General features: G+C 40.5%; 1 protein-coding gene and 1 long non-coding RNA gene across 2 annotated transcripts in view; one reads left to right on the top strand and one right to left on the bottom strand.

The window, feature by feature from the left end:
• LOC309545211 overlaps positions 1-21,623 on the bottom strand; it is a 288,066-nt gene that overhangs the window by 178,952 nt on the left and 87,491 nt on the right. The gene's annotated exons all lie outside the window — the stretch shown is intronic.
• On the top strand, positions 2,072-3,763 carry LOC309547053 (claudin-8-like). The gene has a single exon (XM_082246839.1). It carries the CDS (start codon positions 2,209-2,211, stop codon positions 2,935-2,937), a length of 729 nt encoding a protein of 242 aa, XP_082102965.1. The 5' UTR covers positions 2,072-2,208; the 3' UTR covers positions 2,938-3,763.

The raw sequence follows: 21,623 nt of genomic DNA, 5'->3' as shown, positions 1-21,623 counted from the left end.
ATAACCCATTTCTTTACTGAATTATATATTTATTTTTTTTATAGAATATACAATATCTCACAAAAGTGAGTACACCCCTCTCATTTTTGTAAATATTTTATTATATCTTTTCATGTGACAACACCGAAGAAATTACACTTTGCTACAATGTAAAGTAGTGAGTGTACAGATTGTATAACAGTGTAAATTTGCTGTCCCCTCAAAATAACTTAACACACAGCCATTATTGTCTAAACCGCTGGCAACAAAAGTAAGTACACCCCTAAGTAAACATGTCCAAATTGGGCCCAATTAGCCATTTTCCCTACCCGGTGTCATGTGACTCGTTAGTGTTACAAGGTCTCAGGTGTGAATGGGGAGCAGGTGTGTTAAATTTGGTGTTATCGCTCTCACTCTCTCATATTGGTCACTGGAAGTTCAACATGGCACCTCATTGCAAAGAACTCTCTGAGGATCTGAAAAAAAGAATTGTTGCTCTACATAAAGAAGGCCTAGGCTATAAGAAGTTTGCCAAGACCCTGAAACTGAGCTGCAGCACGGTGACCAAGACTATACAGTGGCTTAACAGGACAGGTTCCACTCAGAACAGGCCTCGCCATGGTGGACCAAAGAGGTTGAGTGCACGTGCTCAGTGTCATATCCAGAGGTTGTCTTTGGAAAATAGACATATGAGTGCTGCCAGCATTGCTGCAGAGTTTGAAGGGGTGGGGGGGTCAGCCTGTCGCACACTGCATCAAATTGGTCTGCATGGCTGTCGTCCCAGAAAGAAGCCTCTTTTAAAGATAATGCACAAGAAAGCCTGCAAACAGTTTGCTGAAGACAAGCAGACTAAGGACATGGATTACTGGAACCATGTCCTGTGGTCTGATGAGACCAAGATAAACTTATTTGGTTCAGATGGTGTCAAGCGTGTCTGGCAGCAACCAGGTGAGGAGTACAAAGACAAGTGTATCTTGCCTACAGTCAAGCATGGTCGTGGGAGTGTCATGGTCTGGGACTGCATGAGTGCTGCTGGGGAGCTACAGTTCATTTAGGGAACCATGAATGCCAACATGTACTGTGACATACTGAAGAAGAGCATGATTTTCTCATTTTTGAGACTAGGCCGCAGGGCAGTATTCAAACATAACTACCCCAAACACACCTCCAAGACGACCACTGGCTTGCTTAAGAAGCTAAGGGTAAAGGTGATGGACTGACCAAGCGTGTTTCCAGACCTAAACCCTATTGAGCATCTGTGGGGCTTCCTCAAAATGAAAGTGGAGGAGTGCAAGGTCTCTAACATCCACCAGCTCTGTGATGTCGTCATGGAGGAGTGGAAGAGGACTCCAGTGGCAACCTGTGAAGCCCTGGTGAACTCCATTTCCAAGAGGGTTAAGTAGAGTGCTGGAAAATAATGGTGGCCACACAAAATATTGACAATTTGGGCCCAATTTGGACATTTTCACTTTGGGGTGTACTCACTTTTGTTGCCAGCAATTTAGACATTAATGGCTGTGTGTTGAGTTACTTTGAGGGGACAGCAAATATACACTGTTATACAAGCTGTACACTCACTACTTTACATTGTAGCAAAATGTAATTTCTTCAGTGTTGTCACATAAAAAATTATAATTAAATATTTACAAAAATGTGAAGGGTGTACTCACTTTTGTGAGATACTGTATATGACTATGACATTAATCTCATTTCACAAAGCTAGCATACCAGGATATGAAACCTTATCCTTGAATTAGTTCTTTGCAAATTGAGCCTAAAATGCATTACTTTCACTGAAACACACCTAGAACGCACTGTCCTGGTACAACTTGTATGTCATTATATATTTACTAGGAGATGTCTGTAGGTTCGGTAAAACAGATGGAGAAAACGTGCAGTTTTTTTAAAACAAGTTTCGACACAACTTCCAAGCTCTTTACTTGCATCAATTATAAATGGGATTTCCTAGTGTGGTCACGCCCATAGTTGGCATGTTATGACGAAGAGTTGCTGTTTCACGTGACTTCATTAATAAAACCAGCCCGCAGAGCTTGCTCTGCACCATTTAAACATTGAACTCCAACAAGTGCAGAACTCCAGAGCTCCTTCTTCAAAGAAGCAAAACTCTGATTCTCACAAAGACTTACCGAGGCTGGAGAAGAGTTTGCAGGAATTATTTTGAAGCCATCAGAAAGACATTCTTCAAACCTAACAAACATTTACAGAGCCATGGCAGTGTTCATTGTCCAGCTCATTGGACTCATCCTAGGTCTTATTGGCACAATTTTGACCATCATTGTTACGGCAATGACCCAATGGAGGGTATCATACATGGTCGAAGGAAACGCTGTCAATTGTGATAAGCGTATAGATGGACAATGGCTAAGCCGTTGGGATGGTCTATGGCTAACCTGTATAACCAAGAATCAAAATTCTATGGAGTGCAAACAGTATGAGTCTTTGGTGGTTATCAGCACTGACTTAAAAGCTGGAAGAGTCCTGATGTCCTTTGCTGTTGTACTTTCTATCATAGCCTTTATCATAGCTATCATAGCCCTAATATGTGTGCGATGGTGGAGAAGAGCTCGTGGTGGCAGCTACTGTCTTCTTCTAACTGCTGGTGTTGGCTTCATTCTGGCTGGCATACTTGTCCTAATTCCAATCGTCTGGACCACCAGTAACATCATTCAAGAAATAAACAACCCCCGCTGCAAAACAATGCAAAGACTTGAAATCGGGGAAGCAATTTTTCTGGGGTGGCCTACCATGTTTTTCCTCCTGGTTGCAGGAGCCATACTCTGCTGGTACCGCCCTTGCGATGAAGAAGAGGATGACGACAGATGCAAAAACACAATCTACGCATCTCAAACATCTCTGCCACGACCAGTTTATGTTCCATGCGAAACGCAAGAGAAAACCCATGGCCATAGCCATTATTCCAGAAGCCAGTACATCTGATGAGTGACTGATGACATTTCTGTAGCTTAACTTGAAAATGAGCAAGATGGTGATCACAGGCTGTAACAGACAGAACCCAGTAGCCTGAACCACTAAAATCTTGCTTTTTCCCATCAGATCCTGCACTAATGAGCTTCTTCAGGATTGAATGGGGCTTGGGTGAGACCTTGCTCTTATATTTTCACTTTGAACGTTAATAATGCATTTTGTGCACATGCTGTAAAGATCAAACTACTTTTAAAGTAAATATTTAAACTAGCCTAATTTTAAAATGCACTTTTAGACATTGTAAGAGTAGCTATTATCACGGGGATCCACTTTATGAGCTCCAGGCAGCGTTATTGCAAGAATGCTATATTATGGGATAACATTACATTCAAAATGTATGTACATCACTTTTTTATTGCAATGACCTGGTTGAAAAAGAATAATGTGTTGACACAGTTCATTATCATACATGATTTAGAAAGATTGTTTTTAATTTCTGTCTGCCATATGGTCTTTGTGACTTGAAAATTGACTTGTATTCTGAGACACTCAATACTGTTAGAACTGCTTAGCCAATTTGGTCACAATCTCCTTATAGCAGGTTGAAATCTAACCCTATATCTGTACATTGCTGGTATATTTGGTAAATATGTTGCAAGATCATTTTTTTTTTCTATGGCCTTCTTCTTGTTACCAAGAAAGTGTTAGCAAGCCTGGTAAAATTTTGCTCATAGACATAAAATGACATCTCTAAATGCGGTCGTTTTAGGCCGGATTGATCTGAGGTCATGCAGACATCCGCCAGCTGTCTACTCTTTGTGGAACTATGGAACGGGTTGGAAACCCTTTTCCTATTCCATTATTTCCATTCATTGATCAGCACATCTGCCTGAACTACTCTCCTGTTTCCTCCCTCTATAGTGTTAAATGTAAATGCTCAGTGGTGTGTTTATGCTTATGGAGAAGTGCTGAAAGGTGATGTGTGCATGTACAACTGCCCTTTAATCCCTTTTATTTTTTAAGTCATAATTAATTGCATGGAATTGCATTGCTTCCGGGATTAGGAATGGTAGACCTTTTATATCCACCCAGAGCTCAGCTACTTATTGTCATGAGGTGTGATGATCCTAACAATAGTGCACCTTGGGCGTCTGACCAAATAGCAAAGTTTTGGTGTAATATCAATGAAAGAATTAGGAAGTAGTGTTAAAAAACGGTTATATGTTTCCTGCAGTACAACAGTACAAATACACCCGCTGGAGCCTTTTAAAAGGAGCGTCAACTGTGACAATGTCCACATTGCTATCATGACAGGTTCACTTTCTGCTAGGAACAATTTTTAATGTCAAGCCTTTAGGCAATCCAATCCCCTTCTGCTTTGGAACAACAAATACCAGCATGCGCTCTAGAATTTGCAGTCCTAAAGGGCCACTGTTTGCCTGCTATTGTATAAAGAAACTGTATAACCATTGTGATGGTGTATAACATTTTAAAGCTCAGTTGAAGATCCCCTATTTTTTCTACTTATAGTCCTGTACCCTTACATGTTATGATTTGTGCAAACTGCCATAACACTGCAGTGCTATGTGCTGGCAGAGCTGAGTAACAGCCACACCCCTAAGCACATGTGACCTCACACAGACTTATACTGCAGGGGAAGAGGGGGGGTGTGTCTGACCAGGTCCACGTGAAATATTGAGGGCACTGGTGACTATTAGGCAACCTGCACAACTGTAACAAGGAAATCCAGGTAAGACTATGAAACTGGTGTTTATTAATGTCTGTCTGATTTCCTATTTGTCTCTGTGACTTCAGCTGAGCTTTAAAGGGTTAAATAGCGCACAATTTCCTGAGCTCAGCAGAAAAGGTCAGGTGCAGCCTTTAGCACGCTGACACTTTGTCTCACATTGCTAAGCTCTGCACTGTAATTATGTGGATGGGACAGAAGCCAGGTATGTGCTAATTACCGATGAACAAGGAGCCGGCTTCACCACTATGCAAATCCGTACTTGCTTAGGAAAAGCAGATACATTTTCCTACTGACCTTTTTTTGGTATGTGAGCCTGCTTGTCCAATTAACCTGCATGACACAGTCATTTAACTAACCGATCTGCATTCTGTAGCATGTGCACACTGTGCAGTAGACATGGCTCGTTAACGCTCTGCTAGGTATGAAGCTAATTACATCTTGTTATGCTTACAGTTCTAGACCCTATTAAGTTGTACTGGGGAGGAAAACTTTTCATGCCGAATTTGTCTGGAAAAAGCGGCAAGTTGGAGATATTCTTAAGAAACCAATGTGGGGTATTTACAGAGCTGCCATTACTATAGGGCATTTACGGGTTAGTGCATAGGACAGAAGAGTTAGGGGGAGCACTTCATAAAGGGAACCAGCCATGAAAGAGACATGGAGGATGCTGTTGTTAGCTCTGTTTCTGAAAAGGCTAGTTGCCTGACATAGTGACCCTCTTTCTTCGATACTTAGAGACATTGAGGGTTATTTACTAAAGTCAAATCCACTCTGCACTACAAGCACACTTGCAGTGCACAGTTGATTTTCCTTTAGTAAATCAACCCCCCTAACCTGAAATGTCCAATTTTCCCAATCTGTATACTTATTCCATGTCAGTGACCCAAAAATATTAAAGCCTATTGGTCAATAAAACAACCAGGCAGTTAGCATGCTTACATGCAGATCAGCAGTGGTGACTTTCCTCTTTATCTCATGACATGTATATTTTAAACATAACACAAACCATTTGTGTTCACTTTTATTATTGGCTTACTCAGAGGCCGTCTGGACCAGTGGTCTCCAAACTTTGGCCATTTGCTTGCCTTGCCTTTATCTGGCCCTTGGAGCACTATTCATCCCACTGATACCAGAAACTATTCTACCCACTGACACCAACAACGGGACATAATTCCTGTCACTGACATTAACAGTGGCACACTATTTCCCCCAATGACACCAAAAATGGGACATAATTCCTCCCCCTAATACCAAATTTGGGGCACAGTTTACTCCCACTAATGCCAGGAAAATTTCAACTCTCTCCGGCCACAGTCCGGCCCCTTAAAGTCTGAAGGACAATAAACCGGCCCTTTGTTTAGAAAGTTTGGAGACCTCTGTTCTAGATGCATTTTTTTCTGGCATCATCAATGAAAGGAAGAGGGTTCGGTATGGAGCCTGCTGACAGGGGTCCCAAAGAGAAGTCACAAGACTTTCTGCTGCTCTGGTAACAAGAACCTATGCCCTCTTTTCCTGAAGACCTATTGGTTTGAGGTGAACCTATACTTACTACAAACATTTATTAATGCTTAGGAGAAGTTCCTATGTTTTTTTTAAATCCCTAGCATTTGAATGGACAGTTTTCCTCTCCACTTCAGCTTTTAGCAAAGTTTTAGTAAAATGGGCTCTTAGTTTACTGCACCAAACATATAATCCAGGCAAAATTTTAAGCATGCCTTTTACTATTATTTTTTTCTCTGTAGTTTGTGGTTGGGGACAAAAGATGAGCGGTTAAAGCCTTTAAAAAAAATTGCATCCCCATGCAATTGTGCCTCCTATCCAGTAAATATAGTCCTAGCTATTGACAAAATGTTAAAAAAAAATCATATGCATACTATTTTCTGTATGGTTGTTTTAGACCAAAATCACAAAAAGAATAACAATGGGGACCGGAAAAAAATGTTCTTAGATGATGATCACCGAAATCTATATGGAAACAGTTGCATTGTCCATTGGACCCAATCATGCCTTGATCTTTTGCACCTGTTTGTATGGAAACAAACCCTTAATGAGTGAAATTGGTGTTAAGATAAAATCATTTTTTAAAGAGTTCCTGTTATAGGAAGTCAAGGAGGGGAAAAATGAGGGTGTCCCCTATAGCAAGATATCAACATATCCTTTTGTTTTCAGACCTGCAATAAAAGAATGGAACATAGAATTCCTGTCTTTGCTATGAGTATCATCTAACACTTTTTTTGCTTTTTTAGCCACCTGAAAAAGAGAACCTGTCTCCTCTTACCCTGGTACTGCTCAGTGCTGCTCCTTCTAAAGCATGGGTGTCCAACCTTTTGGCTTCTCTGGGCCACATTGAGTGTAGAGAAATTTTCTCGGGCCGCATATAAAATATATACTATAGTTAAGGTATAAGAGAAATAAAACGCTGCTGCGCCCCCCCAGCACTAATTTAACACAACTAGAGGATGATTCCTTCTGAGGAGGCAGCCTCTGCCTACAGTTAGTTGGAAGCCACTTTGGCTGTGCCCGCCCCCGAGCCGACTTCCTTCCTACCCAGCAAAAAAAAATCGTCACGGGGCATTGGGCCGCATTGCCTGCTGTTCCGGGCCGCATGCGGCCCCCGGGCCGCAGGTTGGACATGCCTGTTCTAAGGGGATAGTAAACTAAAAGAACAGCAGTCAGCAATCACAGTCTGATAAAAGCAGACAGTGCTATCATATCTAATCCCAGATAAAGGCACTCATTATTTTGGCACTTAGCACTATTAATATGGAAGTGTTTTGTATTGTAGACTACTATATATAGCTACAATAATTTTGCCTTTGACTTCAGTATTTTGTTTTTGTAAAATTTATGACTCAGTTAGTAATAATGCATTTTTGCAGGAGTGATAATACTAGATTTTTTCCTTTTCAAGATACCACAGCTAGCTTACAATAGCCCTCAGTTTTCAAAGTGTCTAAACTGAGAATTGTGTTGCTCCACCTTTCTGATTGACATTGGCAGAAGTCTTCAGTTGACACTATCTGCATCTATTTGTAAAAAAAAATTGCTATGCAGAGGACTTAAGCATTCACAACAGCACAACGAATGATTCCTGTATTATCTCTTATGATCTCTTTTGATTGTCAGCTCCATCTAGTGCCCATAATGAAGTATTATTTTTTGATCCAGGTATTTCAGAAAAATACTGTATTATGACCATTAGATGGAGCTGATGATTATAAGAGAAATTCATCTTACAAACAATACAGGGATTATTTGTTGTGTCTGTGTGAATCCTTTAGACATCCACACAGCAAATGTTTCATGCATAGAGCCCTATAGACAGTTTCAGAAACTTTGAAAAAAGGGCAATGTTTATTCTAATGTTTAATGACTAAGAGAGGTAACCCGTGCCAGAGACTGGCAATGGAGCATGTGTTCACAGCATCACATTATGGTTTGCTCTGTATGATGGAAATGTTTGATAGTATTATTGTACATTTTTTTATTGTCGCCGAGGAGGTACATGTACAAATGTGTTTCTAAATTATGATGCACAAGTGTATTTATTTAATTTGTCTTAATTATTTGTTTCATTTATTGTAATAAAAATGTTTTAAATATTTTCTTTTTGTGTGAAAGTCTTTTTCTCATTTAAATATTCTTATTGAACAAAATTATTAGGAAGCATATGGCACATTAAACATAAGGTAGACCACCACAGTGGTGCATGTATGAAGCAGTTACAGAGATGGATAGGAACAGAATGTGGCCTAATGGCTAGCAAGCTCTAACCACTTGCCGACCGCCCGCCGTAAAATTACTGCGGCAGGGTGGCTCGGCTGCGTCCAGTCACGTACGTGACTGGATTGCATGTGGTTTAGGCGGCACGCGATTGCCGCTGCTCTCCCGCGATCGTCTGAGAGACGGAGAGAAGACCTGCCTGCTTACGTAAACAAAGCAGGCGGATCTTCTCTCAGACATGCAGAGACAGATCAGCAGTTTCAGCTAAGCTGCCTGTCACAGAACCCCCCCCCCCCCACACACACACACAGTCAGTAAGCATACAGGCATACATTTAACCTCTTTGATCACCCCCAATATTAACCCCTTCCCTGCCAGTGTCATTTATACAATAACAGTGCATATTATTAGGCACTGATTACTGTATTTGTGTCACTGGTCCCCAAAAAGTGTCAAAAATTTCAGTTAGGGGTCCGATCTGTCCGCTGCAATGTCGCAGTCCCACTAAAAATCACAGATCGCCGCCATTACTAATAAAAAAAAATAAGTAAAAAGTCCAAAAATCTGTCCCGTAGTTTGTAAAGCCTATAACTTTTGCGCAAACCAATTAAAATATGATTTTTGGGATTTTTTTTACCAAAAATATGTAGCAGAATACAAATTGGCCTAAACTGATAAAAAAATTAAATAACATTTTTTTTTTTATTGGGAATGTTTTATAGCAGAAAGTAAAAAATATGGTGTTTTGTTCAAAATTGTCGATTTTTTTGTTTATAGCACAAAATCTAAAAACTGCAGAGGTGATCAAATACCACCAAAAGAAAGCTCTATTTGTGGGGAAAAAAGGACATTAATTGTATTTGGGTACAGCGTTGCACGACCGCGCAATTTTCCATTAAATTAACGCAGTGCCAAATTGCAAAAAATGGCCTGGTCATTAAGGGGGTAAAACCCTCCGGGGCTGAAGTGGTTAAAGGGTAACTCCACTTTCGTGGGGGAAAAAAAAGGCAAATAAAAAGAAAACAAAATAGCGTATACAATTGTGACACAAATCATATTGTAATTGAATATTATTAAAAATTACCTTTCCTTTTCAATCTGCGGCTCCTGTCATTTTCTGTCAATACAATACAATATGGCTACCTGGAGCTGTTCTGTACACAGAATGTATACTGACCACACCCCAGAAACATAATTTCCTGTCTGTGTGATTGGCTCACTGATTTTCCCAGAAGTCTGCCTAAGATACAAGTCAGATTTCTGGCATCCCCTGCAACAAAAATGTAATTTTTGGTGAGATACTCCCAATAGGAACACGTCTAAAGGGATGCAGGCCCAGCAGATTTTCTTATTAGTGCCCCGCAAATGCCACAGCTGATAGATAATTATGAAACCACTCCCATTAGACCCATTCAGCACAGGGGCACAGAGGAACAAACAATGATTTCTTAAGAATAAAAAAAAAAAATCTTCAACAAAGTTTGTTCAAATCCTTGTAATGTACAGCGATCAACCAGAGGGGAATGTTTTTTTTCTCAACAAAGTGGAGTTACGCTTTAACATTAAAGTGCAGAGTAGGATAACTGAGAATTGTCTAAGCATACCTTGTGATATCAATCTCAGGGTTGCAAACTCAAGCCATACAATTTTGGTATTAAGACTTTATATGTTATATTAAAATGCAGTAACCAATAATCTGTTATGCCATGACTTATTTGCGGTGGTGGTAATCAGCTATATAAGCACATCACAGTAGGGCTACCATAAAGCAAGGGATAATAAAAATGAAAAGGGAAACATAGGGAGAGGAAGTTAAGGTGTGGGTCTCTAAAGACAAAAGGCAAGATGGAACCCAACCCTTATGACTAGCACATACAAGTGCATGGTATATAAAAAATAAGAAAAAAGTAGGCCAGAGCCAGGAAGCAATAAAGAGAAAAAAGGAAGGGAATGAACAAGAAGAGAAAAGGTGAGAAGAGGAGAGAGTCCCCAAGAGTAGTGCGTCCCCAAATGAGGCGGCAGGTAGGGCTCAAAATTGTGCTCCTAACACCACGGCAAAAGTACAGTTTCTTCTAAATTGACAGTGTTTAATCCACAGCCGCCACAGTTTTATCAACTTTGCCAACCTGGTCTTTGTCCAACGCTTCCATTTTGTGAATAATTACATGATGGTCTTTAACTAGTCAAAGATCAATGTCCAGAGTGCAGTAACTAAAAATAGAAAATCTGAAATCATCATTTCTTTTTCTGCCTGTCTTAAAAGAAAAGTATGGCTTTCCAAAAAAAACAAACATTTTTATTCCCCTAGGTGGATGCTCCATTGATCTGATGCTGCATCTGTCCCCGCTGGCTCTGTAGTGAGAACTAAGAGATCAAACACCACTGATCGCTCATTTCTCTCTTCTCCACTGAGCAGGGAGCTGGTGACTGTCAGTCACCGGTTCTTTGCTCTCCCCTCTAGCGCTTACTGGAGCGCTGGGCTGTGAAGGGGGCGGGAGGAGCTGGATCAGAATGAGAGGCTGACCGAGGTGCCGATCTTGGCTTCTGGGTGGGACCTGACAATATGGTTGGGACCTTTCCAGAGCCTAAACCTGCCCTGTGACGTCAGCCAACAGCGGGCTTCAGACCGCTGCCAGCTGAAAACGGATCACAGAAGAGCAGAATGAACTGCATTCCTGTGATCTGTGATCCACAGGAGAAGTATAGTCAGAAAAGATTTGGCTATACTTCTCCTTTAACCATTTGCCGACCAGCCACCATAGTTTTACTGCGGCAGGTCAGCTCTGTTATGCAAAACGGCGCACCTGTAGGTCGTTTCGTGTAGCAGTAAGTGGGGGCGCTAGAGGGGGAACCAGTAAGGGGGTCCGGTGGACACAATGTCCTCCAGGCACCTGCGATCACTCCCCATGGAGACAGAACAGCAGCCTGGCAATGTAAACTCTGTAAATCCCCCCCCCCACAGTTAGAAAGCATCCCCTAGGTACACATTTAACCATTTGATTGCCCCTGGTGTTAACCTCTTCCATGCCAGTGTCATTATTACAGTAACAGTGCATATTTTTAGCACTGATTACTGTAGTAATGTCACTGGTCCTCCCCAAAGTGTCAAAAGTGTCAGTTAGGTGTCCGATCTGTCCTTCGCAATGTCGCAGTCCCGCTAAAAATCGCAGGTCGCCTCCATTACTAGTAAAAAATAAATAAATAAATAAAAATGACATAAATCTTTCCCCTAGTTTGTAGATGCGATAGCTTTTGCGTAAATCAATTAATATACACTTATTGGGATTTTTTTTTACCAAAAATATGTGGCAGAATACATATTGACCTAAAATGAGGAAACAAATTGATCTTTTTTAATTTTTTTATTAGGAATGTTTTATAGCAGAAAGTAAAAAAATATTGTTTTTTTTTTTTTTTTTTTTTTTTCAGAATTGTCACTCTTTTTTTGTTTAGAACGCAAAAAATAAAAATTGCAGCAAAAGAAAGCAAAAGAGTAAAAGAAAGTGTACTTCCATGATCTATGTTTATTGTACTTACCATGTACATGATCACATTGTAATGTTATGTTATTGTTATACCATGTTCCTTCAATAAACTTTTTGGAAAAAAAAAAAAGAAAGCTCTATTTGTGGGAAAAAAAAGACATAAATTTTATTCGGGTAGAACATCGCACGACTGTGCAATTGTCAGTTAAAGTAACGCAGTGCCGTATCGCAAAAAATGGCCTGGTCATTAAGGGGGCAAAACCTTCCGGTCCTTAAGTGGTTAAAGTATATATATATATATATATATATATATATATATATATATATATATCTTTTTGTGGTCTGTGATCCCTTAATGAAATTCCTTCAGTTCCTATCCCAGAGGCAGTATAAGTAAGTGGAGACCCCTCCAAAGCGAATGGATATACCCTATATAAGCTGATGTTTTATATCCATTTTTTATTGTATGTATAAAAAAAAAAACTACCAATACACATTAATTATAGAGTGTACCAATGACAAAGGATTCACAATGCAGTATTTCTGGAGACAGAGCAGCATAAGCTGCTTCCTTTGACAGTCTTTCTGTGATTAAAACTTTGAAAGGAGACCTCTATAAACAATAAGAATGAGGTTAAGGGGGGATCCTTCAGCTGTGTGTATTTCACCATGAGCTACTGAGTTCTGTGAACAGGATTTTCACAACATAGGAGCTATAGAGAGCACTAAAAAGGAGCCAAAATCGCCTCCTGCTGGCTGCATGTGAAGGTACAACGTATTAAACAAAAAATACTTCAGGGGTGACGAAGTGCCATAACGTGTAAGGTGGAGCCTGGGCAATGCAGACTGGAAGTGACAATTCTTTGAAGCACTGGCAGTGTTTTTTTTTTTTTTTTTTTTTTTAATAAAAAAACGACTATATTTGAATTACTACACTATTGGAGACTGTTTTTAATCTTCCAAATGGCACTGATGGAGTGATACAGCATGGCTGCATACCTGAGTAATAGCCTTAAAGGGACCCACACCAAATTTCTCTGGATGATGGCATAAGTGTGCAAGTGGGCACTTAAAGGAACAGTAGGTCGTGGTGAATACAATACAAGGGCCCAGGTGGGTATCCATCCAAGTGAGCAAGGTGATCCTGGTGGATGAACAACATGTGTTATAAGACCTTGCATTTAAGGTAGGTCATATAAGTGAGGTGAGAGCATTGTGAGCATTGAGGTGGCACGTGTGGATGGTACTTGTCACAGCTTGTCACTTTCAAAGGAAGATTTAAAGGACTTGAGTGCACAAACTGTATAAACATTTATGATTGGCACAAATACTAATCATTTGGTGCTAATGTAAGATAACACAGAGGCTGAAAACGTCTTTAATAAGGACTTTATTTGATCATTTATACACTTTTATTTTTATTCTATTTAAACTTTTTTTTAATAAAGTAATTTTTTTCTTCTATAAATATTTTAGTGAGTAAAGCCAAAAAAAAAAACAATACAAAAATCATCTGACAGGGACAATTACAAACAGTATACAATTACACTGCAGTGCAGAGTAGGCAGTAAGAAAAAGGCAATAGTAATAAGTCTGAATCATTCTTTGGTTATAGTAAACAAATGTAAGAAAAAACTAACAATGAACTTCTAAGGTGGGCTTTCACCCAACTGTAAGAACCCAGGTGTATCTGGTAGCAAGTGGGGAAACGAAATAATAAACCAGATGGCAAAGGCCCGAGGATCACGTCTAGGCGTGAGGGAGGGATGGTAGTAGATATAAAGGTCCATGAAAATGATTGCTAGTGGGCGGCCAAAGCAGGGTCCTGGAGAAGGAAAAAAAATAAAAGGGGGGGTGTGAAAACAGAACTGGGGGGGGGGGGCTTGGGGAAAGTTGGCCAGCTCAACAGGTGGTCTTTTAAAACAGAATGAAGACCTCCTAGAGCAATGGGATGCCGAAACCCAGGAAGGATCTTTCAAGGGGGGCGGAGATGTTTTTTAAAGTTCAAAATCCTTAATCAGTAACCATCTCATCCATTGACAGAGATATTAGGACATAGTTTCATTGCTCTCGTGCACCAGCTCTTCCATCTCTCCCACCTGATCAACACGATGGAACCACTTGGATCTTGATGGATCTCCAGTATCTGGGGATAAGCATTTTGTGTGCATTCAGCAGGTAAACTGTAAGAGTTTGCTTTTATTTAGAGGGGGACATGTCTTTGTGGTGGAGAAGAAAAGAAGCTGGTTGGAGTGACAGATCCTGGTCTGGTTTCTGTTTGATCGCCAACTGCACAGCCTGCCAAAAAGAGCGTTTTTGGGGACAGGACCTTATTTTTTTCATTTTTGTATTCATGTTCCCACAAATATATAGGTTGTTATTATACTAAGACATGGTAGTTGTCACACACAAACTAGGGAAGCACAGCAACATTCATTGGTTTATTCGTATATGTGGGAACACTTAAAGCGGTTGTAAACCCGAAAACAAAAAAAAGAAAACCTGCAAGACAAAGGCATAATCAGCTAGTATGCATCGCATACTAGCTAATTATGTATTACTTACCTTAGAACGAAGCCCCGACACGGACCCCGGACATCGCTGCGGGCCCTGCCATGATCCCTCGGCGTCTCTTCCGGGTTCGGCGGCTCCGGCGCTGTGATTGGCCGGAGCCGCGATGACAGCAAGCTCCCGGCAAGGAAAACGAAGGTCCCCCCGGACCTTCAGAGCGCATGCGCCGCTCGCGTGAGCGGCTGCGTGCACTACAAATATCTCCTAAACCGTGCCGGTTTAGGAGATATTATTGTACCTACAGGTAAGCCTTATTATAGGCTTACCTGTTGGTAAAAGTGTCAAAAAGTGGGATACTACCGCTTTAAGGTGTTGGCAGCAACAGCTAATATTCCACAATAAAATATTAATGTGCATTTTTTCATATTAACTTGATAAGAAAAAAAAGCATAACAAAGAAAACAAAGTGCTTTTAAGACCCTAATAAACAAAGAATAACAATATACAGGGTCTGCAAACATCACCATGAAATATTCATATTATAATGCATAAAAAATAAAAATAAAAACTAGTGATGGCATTATGGTAATAAACATTTCCAAACTACTTCCTAAAATACATGATACTCTTTTACAGCTCATTTACACACTTTACCCCTCATACTCACCTAGGAGTTTTCCCACTGTAGTGTAACACTTACTAACAGGTAATAATTTCCTTGTAGCTTTCTTCTGAATTACTATCATTCATTGTCTGTGGACATTTCTGCCTATGCCGGTAACCTTTATATAAAAGCTACACATCTCTGGGAAGAATGGTTACCATGACCTAACAACTGATAACATCACAGTGCTTTTACTTCCATTTACAGTACTTATTTGGCTTGGCCTGGTAATGTCAGTTCCCATACGATGTTCCTGTCCCAATTTTACCCAGACAATGTTAATGTTAAAAAGCTAAGGGGACATCAAACTCTGATATAAAATATGTTGTATTCAAGAATGTATTCCTAACTCAGAAAAGTCCCTTCTATTCTATTGCTCTCATCCTCCTTCAAATCATATTCATTGTTTTTTCTGTTGTGATCTGACTTCCTGTTAGAGGGTAAACGTGCAGAATGGAATAATTTGTTTTGTTTCGGATAGATTCATTATGTTACTAATTTTGTTTTGTTGATTTGTTTCGAAAGTAATTTAGTTTAGTTTAGTTTTGTTTATTAATTTTCCAACAAATTCCAAATTTTTGGAACGATTCAAATTTGGAGAGGTTAATAAATTATCGACTGATTCGAATTCTGTGTAAAGAATAGCTGGTTGTAAAGGAGCGGGCTGGGTAGCTGGCCGCTGCGTCCTTAACAATCAATGGCTGAAATGTTACATAGTTACATAGTTACATAGTAGGTGAGGTTGAATAAAGACAATAGTCCATCCAGTTCAACCTGTGTAGGTGTGTGGCTGTAATCATCTCACATAGCCCTGAATGTTCTGATCCTTGAGATGTACGTCTAAGAGTCTTTTGAAAGCCACCATACTTCCCGCAGAAACCACCTTTTGTGGTAGAGAATTCCACAATCTTGTAGCCCTAACAGTAAAGAACCCCCCACGTTGCCTGAGGTTAAAACGCTTCTCCTCTAATCGCATTGTATGCCCTCGAGTCCTCATGCAATCCCTTCGACTGAACAGCTTTTTTTCTAAGCTGGGATCCCCATTTAGATATTTATAAATTGCTATCATGTCCCCCATCAGTCGTCTCTTCTCCAGGAAGAATAAATCAAGAGATTGCAGACGCTCTTCATAATTAAGGTCCTCCAATTACCCTAATTAGTTTAGTTGCCCTTCTCTGGACTCTCTCCAGCTCCAACACATCCCTCCTGAGGACTGGCGACCAGAACTGGACAGAATGTAAACAAAAGAATTCCGGCAATAGAAGAGTCTGAAAAAAAATACAGTGGAGTCCCCCCAATCCATTTCAGGCCCTTTGGTATAAATTCTAAGGGGGACCCCACGCAAAATTGAAAACAAAAACGTGTGGGTTCCCTCCTAAAATCCATACAAGACCCTTATCAGAGCATGCAGTCTGTCAGGTCAGAAAAGAGGGGGAAAAGTGAGCGGCACCCCTCTCCTGAACCATACCAGGCCACATGCCCTCAACATGGGGGGTGCTCTATGGTGGGGGGGCTTTGCCCCCCCTCACCACAAAGCACCTTGTCTCGATGATGATGGGGACAGGGGGGCCCTTTTGCCTTGCCTTGGACGATGTTTGTGGGGATCTGCAGGTGGGGGGCTTATCGGAATCTGCCCCCAGATCCCTGCCCCCCATGTAAATGAGACCCCTACCTATTCACAAAAATAGTGTAAAAAGTAAATAAAGACAGAAAATGAGTTTTTGACAATTCCTTAATCAAAAAATAAAAAACAATGTCCCCCGATGTAGATCCATCATCAATCACGCTGCCCACCGCACCGCCAGACCCGAAAAAAAAATCCAGCCTTTTCGAAGGCTTGCTGCCAACTGCCTACTCCTTTGTCTAACATTTCTTAAATAAATAAGGGGCGGAGTCACCTGATGTTATCAGTGGGCGACACCGCCCCTTGTAAAATCATTGACTCATTGACATGTCCCGGTCAGTGACGTCACAATAACCACAAATTCATCCAAATTTACATTCGGACCAAAATGAATTGCACGTGCCTATTAGAGGGTGGCTACCTTCATTCTCCATGGTCACACTGAATGTAGAAACGTAGTCACCCTCTCTTGCTCGCTCCCCAGATGGATTATGGGATTTGTAGTATGCATAGAGCAGGGCACATGAACATGCACTACTCATTCCAAACAAACAGAGGTGAGGGGAAAGAAGAGGTTCAGGAGCTCACGGACGATGTTACAAGGAGGCAGAAACACACAGTGAGGAATGATTTCATGAATAAATTGATTGCATTACATAGTAGATGTGTATCAAACATTTTTGAAGAATAAAATTGTTTGTCACTTTAAAAAAAAGGTTCTTTCCTCTCAACAGCTACTGCAATACTAGAGGATTAGTGAGCAAATTCTGCCCAAGTATAATTCTCACATGTCTCTCCATCATGACTGATAACATTTTTTTCAAGAGCATTACCAGAGGATGTATTACACATTTTTTTCTTAAGGATAATTAGTTCCACACTTATTAGGAAATCTGACTTTCATCAAATCCAGACCATGTAATTATTTTGACTCTGTCTCAGAATATCTCTAAAAACTGTGAGCCATTAACTCAGTACATTTTAAAACCGTTTAGGACATGCAAAGGTTTATTCCCTGGAGGGGGGGTGTTGAGGGAGGGGGGTCATTCTTGGCAGCAACTTCAGTACAGGTGGGCGTAAAGCTGGCCATACATTATACAATTTTCCTATTCAATTTCCTTTAGATTTACCTTCAACTATGTAGTGCAAGGGCCTGTCTGATTGCATACAAGTTTAAAGTTTTTAGGTTTGTCCTCATAGTATATGGTTTTGGTAAATCTAAAGGAAAATTGTACAATAACATTGTATAATGTATGACCAGCCTTAGCCTGCGGTAAAATCCACCTGTAACAGTATTTTACAAGGTCACTCTTAGAGAGTTATAAACTGATAATTTAGGAGCAATTGAAAAAGGTTAGAACAGAGAACTGTGTGATATATTTTGGAGTTAAGTGCAAGATAGGTTTAGAGAGCAAAATGTAGCCTTTTTTTTTTTTTTTTTTTATTGGGAATTCAATTTGACCTTAAAGTGATTGAAAAATAACAAACATTTTATACTTACCTGCTCTGTGCAATGGTTTTGCACAGAGCAGCCCTGATCCTCCTCTTCTTGGGTACCCTGGCCTCTACCCACTGCCAAGTGCCCCAAAGTAAGCCACTTGCTCTGGGGGCATTAGTCCAGGCATGCTCCCGAGCTGGCTCTGTGTGGCCAATGGCTCCTGTTGCTGTGTCTGAGTCAATGGAGAGAGAGAGAGAGAGAGCCAAGAGAGCCTTTACACTCATGCTCAGCAGTGGATCAAGATCAGACTAAGGTAAGTATTCAGGGGGGCTGTTGGGGGGGGGGGCGCTTCTGCCTTTAGAACTACTTTAGGGCAAACATGTTGGTACCGAAAAAAACTAAAAATTCCCCAGCCAAACTTTAATGCTAGTACTTTTCTATGGAGGAGCATGTGACATGTTACCCTCCTCCCACAATGTATCCCCGTAATACCCAGAGCTAGGTTTGAAGCCCCCAGGATTGGCTAGCAACTCATCACACAGCTGACTCAATGGCTGATAATGGAGAATGTAAGACAGTTTGACACCAGTCACGTTGATGATTAAAGAAGCATCACTTACCTCTCTGCAATGATCCCCTCTGACCCCCAGATCCAGATTAGAAACCCCTATAGACAGGGTAGCAATTCACCACAGGGCTGAGTCCAGATAATAAGATAATAGGCATGTAAGGCAGTTAGGTGCCAGTCATTTTGATCAATAAATTTGGAATTTATTCAGCAGTATCACTTATGTCACTTGCCACCCCATAGTGTACCCCTATTGACCCCCAGAGCCAGGCTAGAAACCCCCATAGACAGGGAAAATTAGCAATTCACCACAGGGCTGAGTCCATAGATGATAATAAGGATGCAAGACAGTTGAGCACTAGTCATTTTGATGAGTAGAGTTGTAATTTTTAGATTTTCTCTTACTCCAGGCCAGGAAGTGGTTGCATCTCTAGAGCAGAAAGTAGTTTATCCAAAACCAAAACAAGCTTTGAATAATCTGACACTTTACATTTTGGGAGCATATATAAAAACTCTAGGCTGACCATTATGTTAAATAGCATAGAAAATGTAATAAAATAAGTTACAAAATGGCTTGTGTTGCAATTATATATTCAATGAAAACTTCAGACCTCATGCTCAGCCATTACTGAGGTAAGACTGCTGCGCCTTACAAGATTCTAAATACGGAATCCAACAAACTAAATCTAAAAAGAAAAGTGAGCTGACTCTTTTAATATCTCTCACATCATAAAGTGAAAAATTCATATACGGTATAAATGATATACAATTTTGGACAATATTTCATATAATGTGCAAAAACTGCAATAAAAATGCAAAGTTGAGTGAAATGAATGAAAAGTATAAATTTATAAAAAATTATCAATTCATATTCCCAAAATGAATATTAAAATTCTAGCAAAGGTTCATGATTTTTTAGTAAAAAGTCCATCCAGGTGCTTGAAAAAAGTGCTCATAATAAAAAAGGGATTCAGTGCCGAAAATTGCCTCTTAGACCAAGGGACCTCTTACCAGACAAATATGATCTCACAGTACAGAGATTGATAGCGCTTAGTATATTCCACCCTAGAGCCGAAGCTCACCCCACTGGATGTCACAGGAGCTCTGCGACCCCCCTACCCAGTTCGAACAGCAGTGTCTCTACTGTGAGAGTGTGACACTTGGTCTTTATTCTACAATCAAACTCTGGCACAAATATGTATCATATGACGTCATCACGCACGAGCACGCTCGAAGACATTATGACCATGCTGGAGGACTTTACTGCTTGATATTTCCTCATGTTTGAAAGTGTAATCATTTTTACAATAAAACATTATTGCTACAGTATAGCAGTATGATATTTCTTTCTTTGCTTTTGATACATATTTGTGCCGGAGTTTGATGGGGGAATAAAAGCCAAGTGTCACAGTCTCACGGCGGGAGCACTGCACTTAGAATTGGCTGGTGGGGTCGCAGAGTCCCAATTAGATCCGGTGTTGTGAGCTTCGGCTCTCTAGGGTGGAAGATGCTAAGCGCTATTAATCTCTCTACCATAAGATCATATTTGCCTGGTAACTGGTACTTTTTTATTTGAATGTACTCTTTACTAAACAATGATGAACTTTTTCTATAATTTAGTATTTTCTTTAGGAATATGAATTGATAATTTTTTATATGTTTATAGTACTTTTCAATAATTTCACTCAACTTCGCACTTTTATTGCAGTTTTTTCCCATTATATGAAATATTGTCCAACATTGCATATTATTTATGTAGCCCTGCCCCCTGGGGAGTGGCTAAGTGTAGACACATCCTCCTCACATTGCCCTGAGCGTTGTCCAACCCACTTGACACTATAGGTTCTGTCATTGTGAATGATTGAAAACTACCAAAGTTTGCAATAAAGAATCAGGTTTACTAATCTTTAGCTTGAGTTTAGAAAATGCACAAACAGTATCAATAAAACAATACAAGAACATTAATGACAAATAGATCCTGAATCCCCAACCTGTGACTAAGTAGGGTTCAGCACTCAGGATCAGAAGAACAATCCTAACATATATATATTGATATATGTTGAAGGATTAATGCTTTGTAATTTTGTAAATACACTATTTCTTAAGTGTAATGTGAGAGTGACCACAAACCAAGATTTGACAGTGTTTAAAGAATAACTCTACTATTATTAACTTCTTAGCAGTTCTAATATATCTGCACCAAACTAACTATCAGAGTGCACTCTGTATACTATCGGAGTCCCCTTTACGCTAGATTGCAAGAGTCTCCTGGATGAGTGAGGCCTCACTAGTCTTCGCCGGCAAGGGTTTTCCTCAGCCAATACAAAGAAAGTATTTGTAATCCACAGTAAAGGTGATTAATTAACTATAATCCCCACGGTAATAACCAATAATTGTAATCCAAACAGGAAAGGGAGAAGATAGATTTCTGTACTCCACAGGTGGCAGTCAATCTAGTACTGGGAAGGAGGGGCAAGGCCTTCTGATCCGCCACGCACTATGCGGAGCTACAGTGTCCTGTGGCGATCGAAAGGATTAATATGGCCTTCTGCTAGAACAGTTCTGCAGTCCCGCCCTGGCTCAGTCTAGAAGTATAGTAGATACTTTAAGTTGGATTTCTCTCACCCAATGTGACAAACTCTGTTCCACAGTCCACTCCAGCAACGTCCCGCTCTCTCTAGCGAAACTCACGGCCTCTCAGGGCGTCCTTCCACTCGCTCACGCTACCGAGATCCTTCCACACACTCTGACTCCGATGTCCTCTGCTAGGCCTCCGGCCTACCCTTCTGCGCTCCGCAGCAGCTCTATCCCTCCTCACAGCGCGCTGTCCTCGAGGCAAAAGAGTGAGTCTTGGTCCCGCCCCCCCTTTATAAAGACACTCCTAGCAGGCTCCTTGAAACACACTGCTCCCATAATTCACAAGTCAATACTTTGT

This window comes from Pelophylax lessonae (assembly GCF_965119305.1).
Source record: "Pelophylax lessonae genome assembly, chromosome: 2".
Taxonomy (NCBI): domain Eukaryota; kingdom Metazoa; phylum Chordata; class Amphibia; order Anura; family Ranidae; genus Pelophylax; species Pelophylax lessonae.
This window is presented reverse-complemented; position numbering and strand designations above follow the sequence as displayed.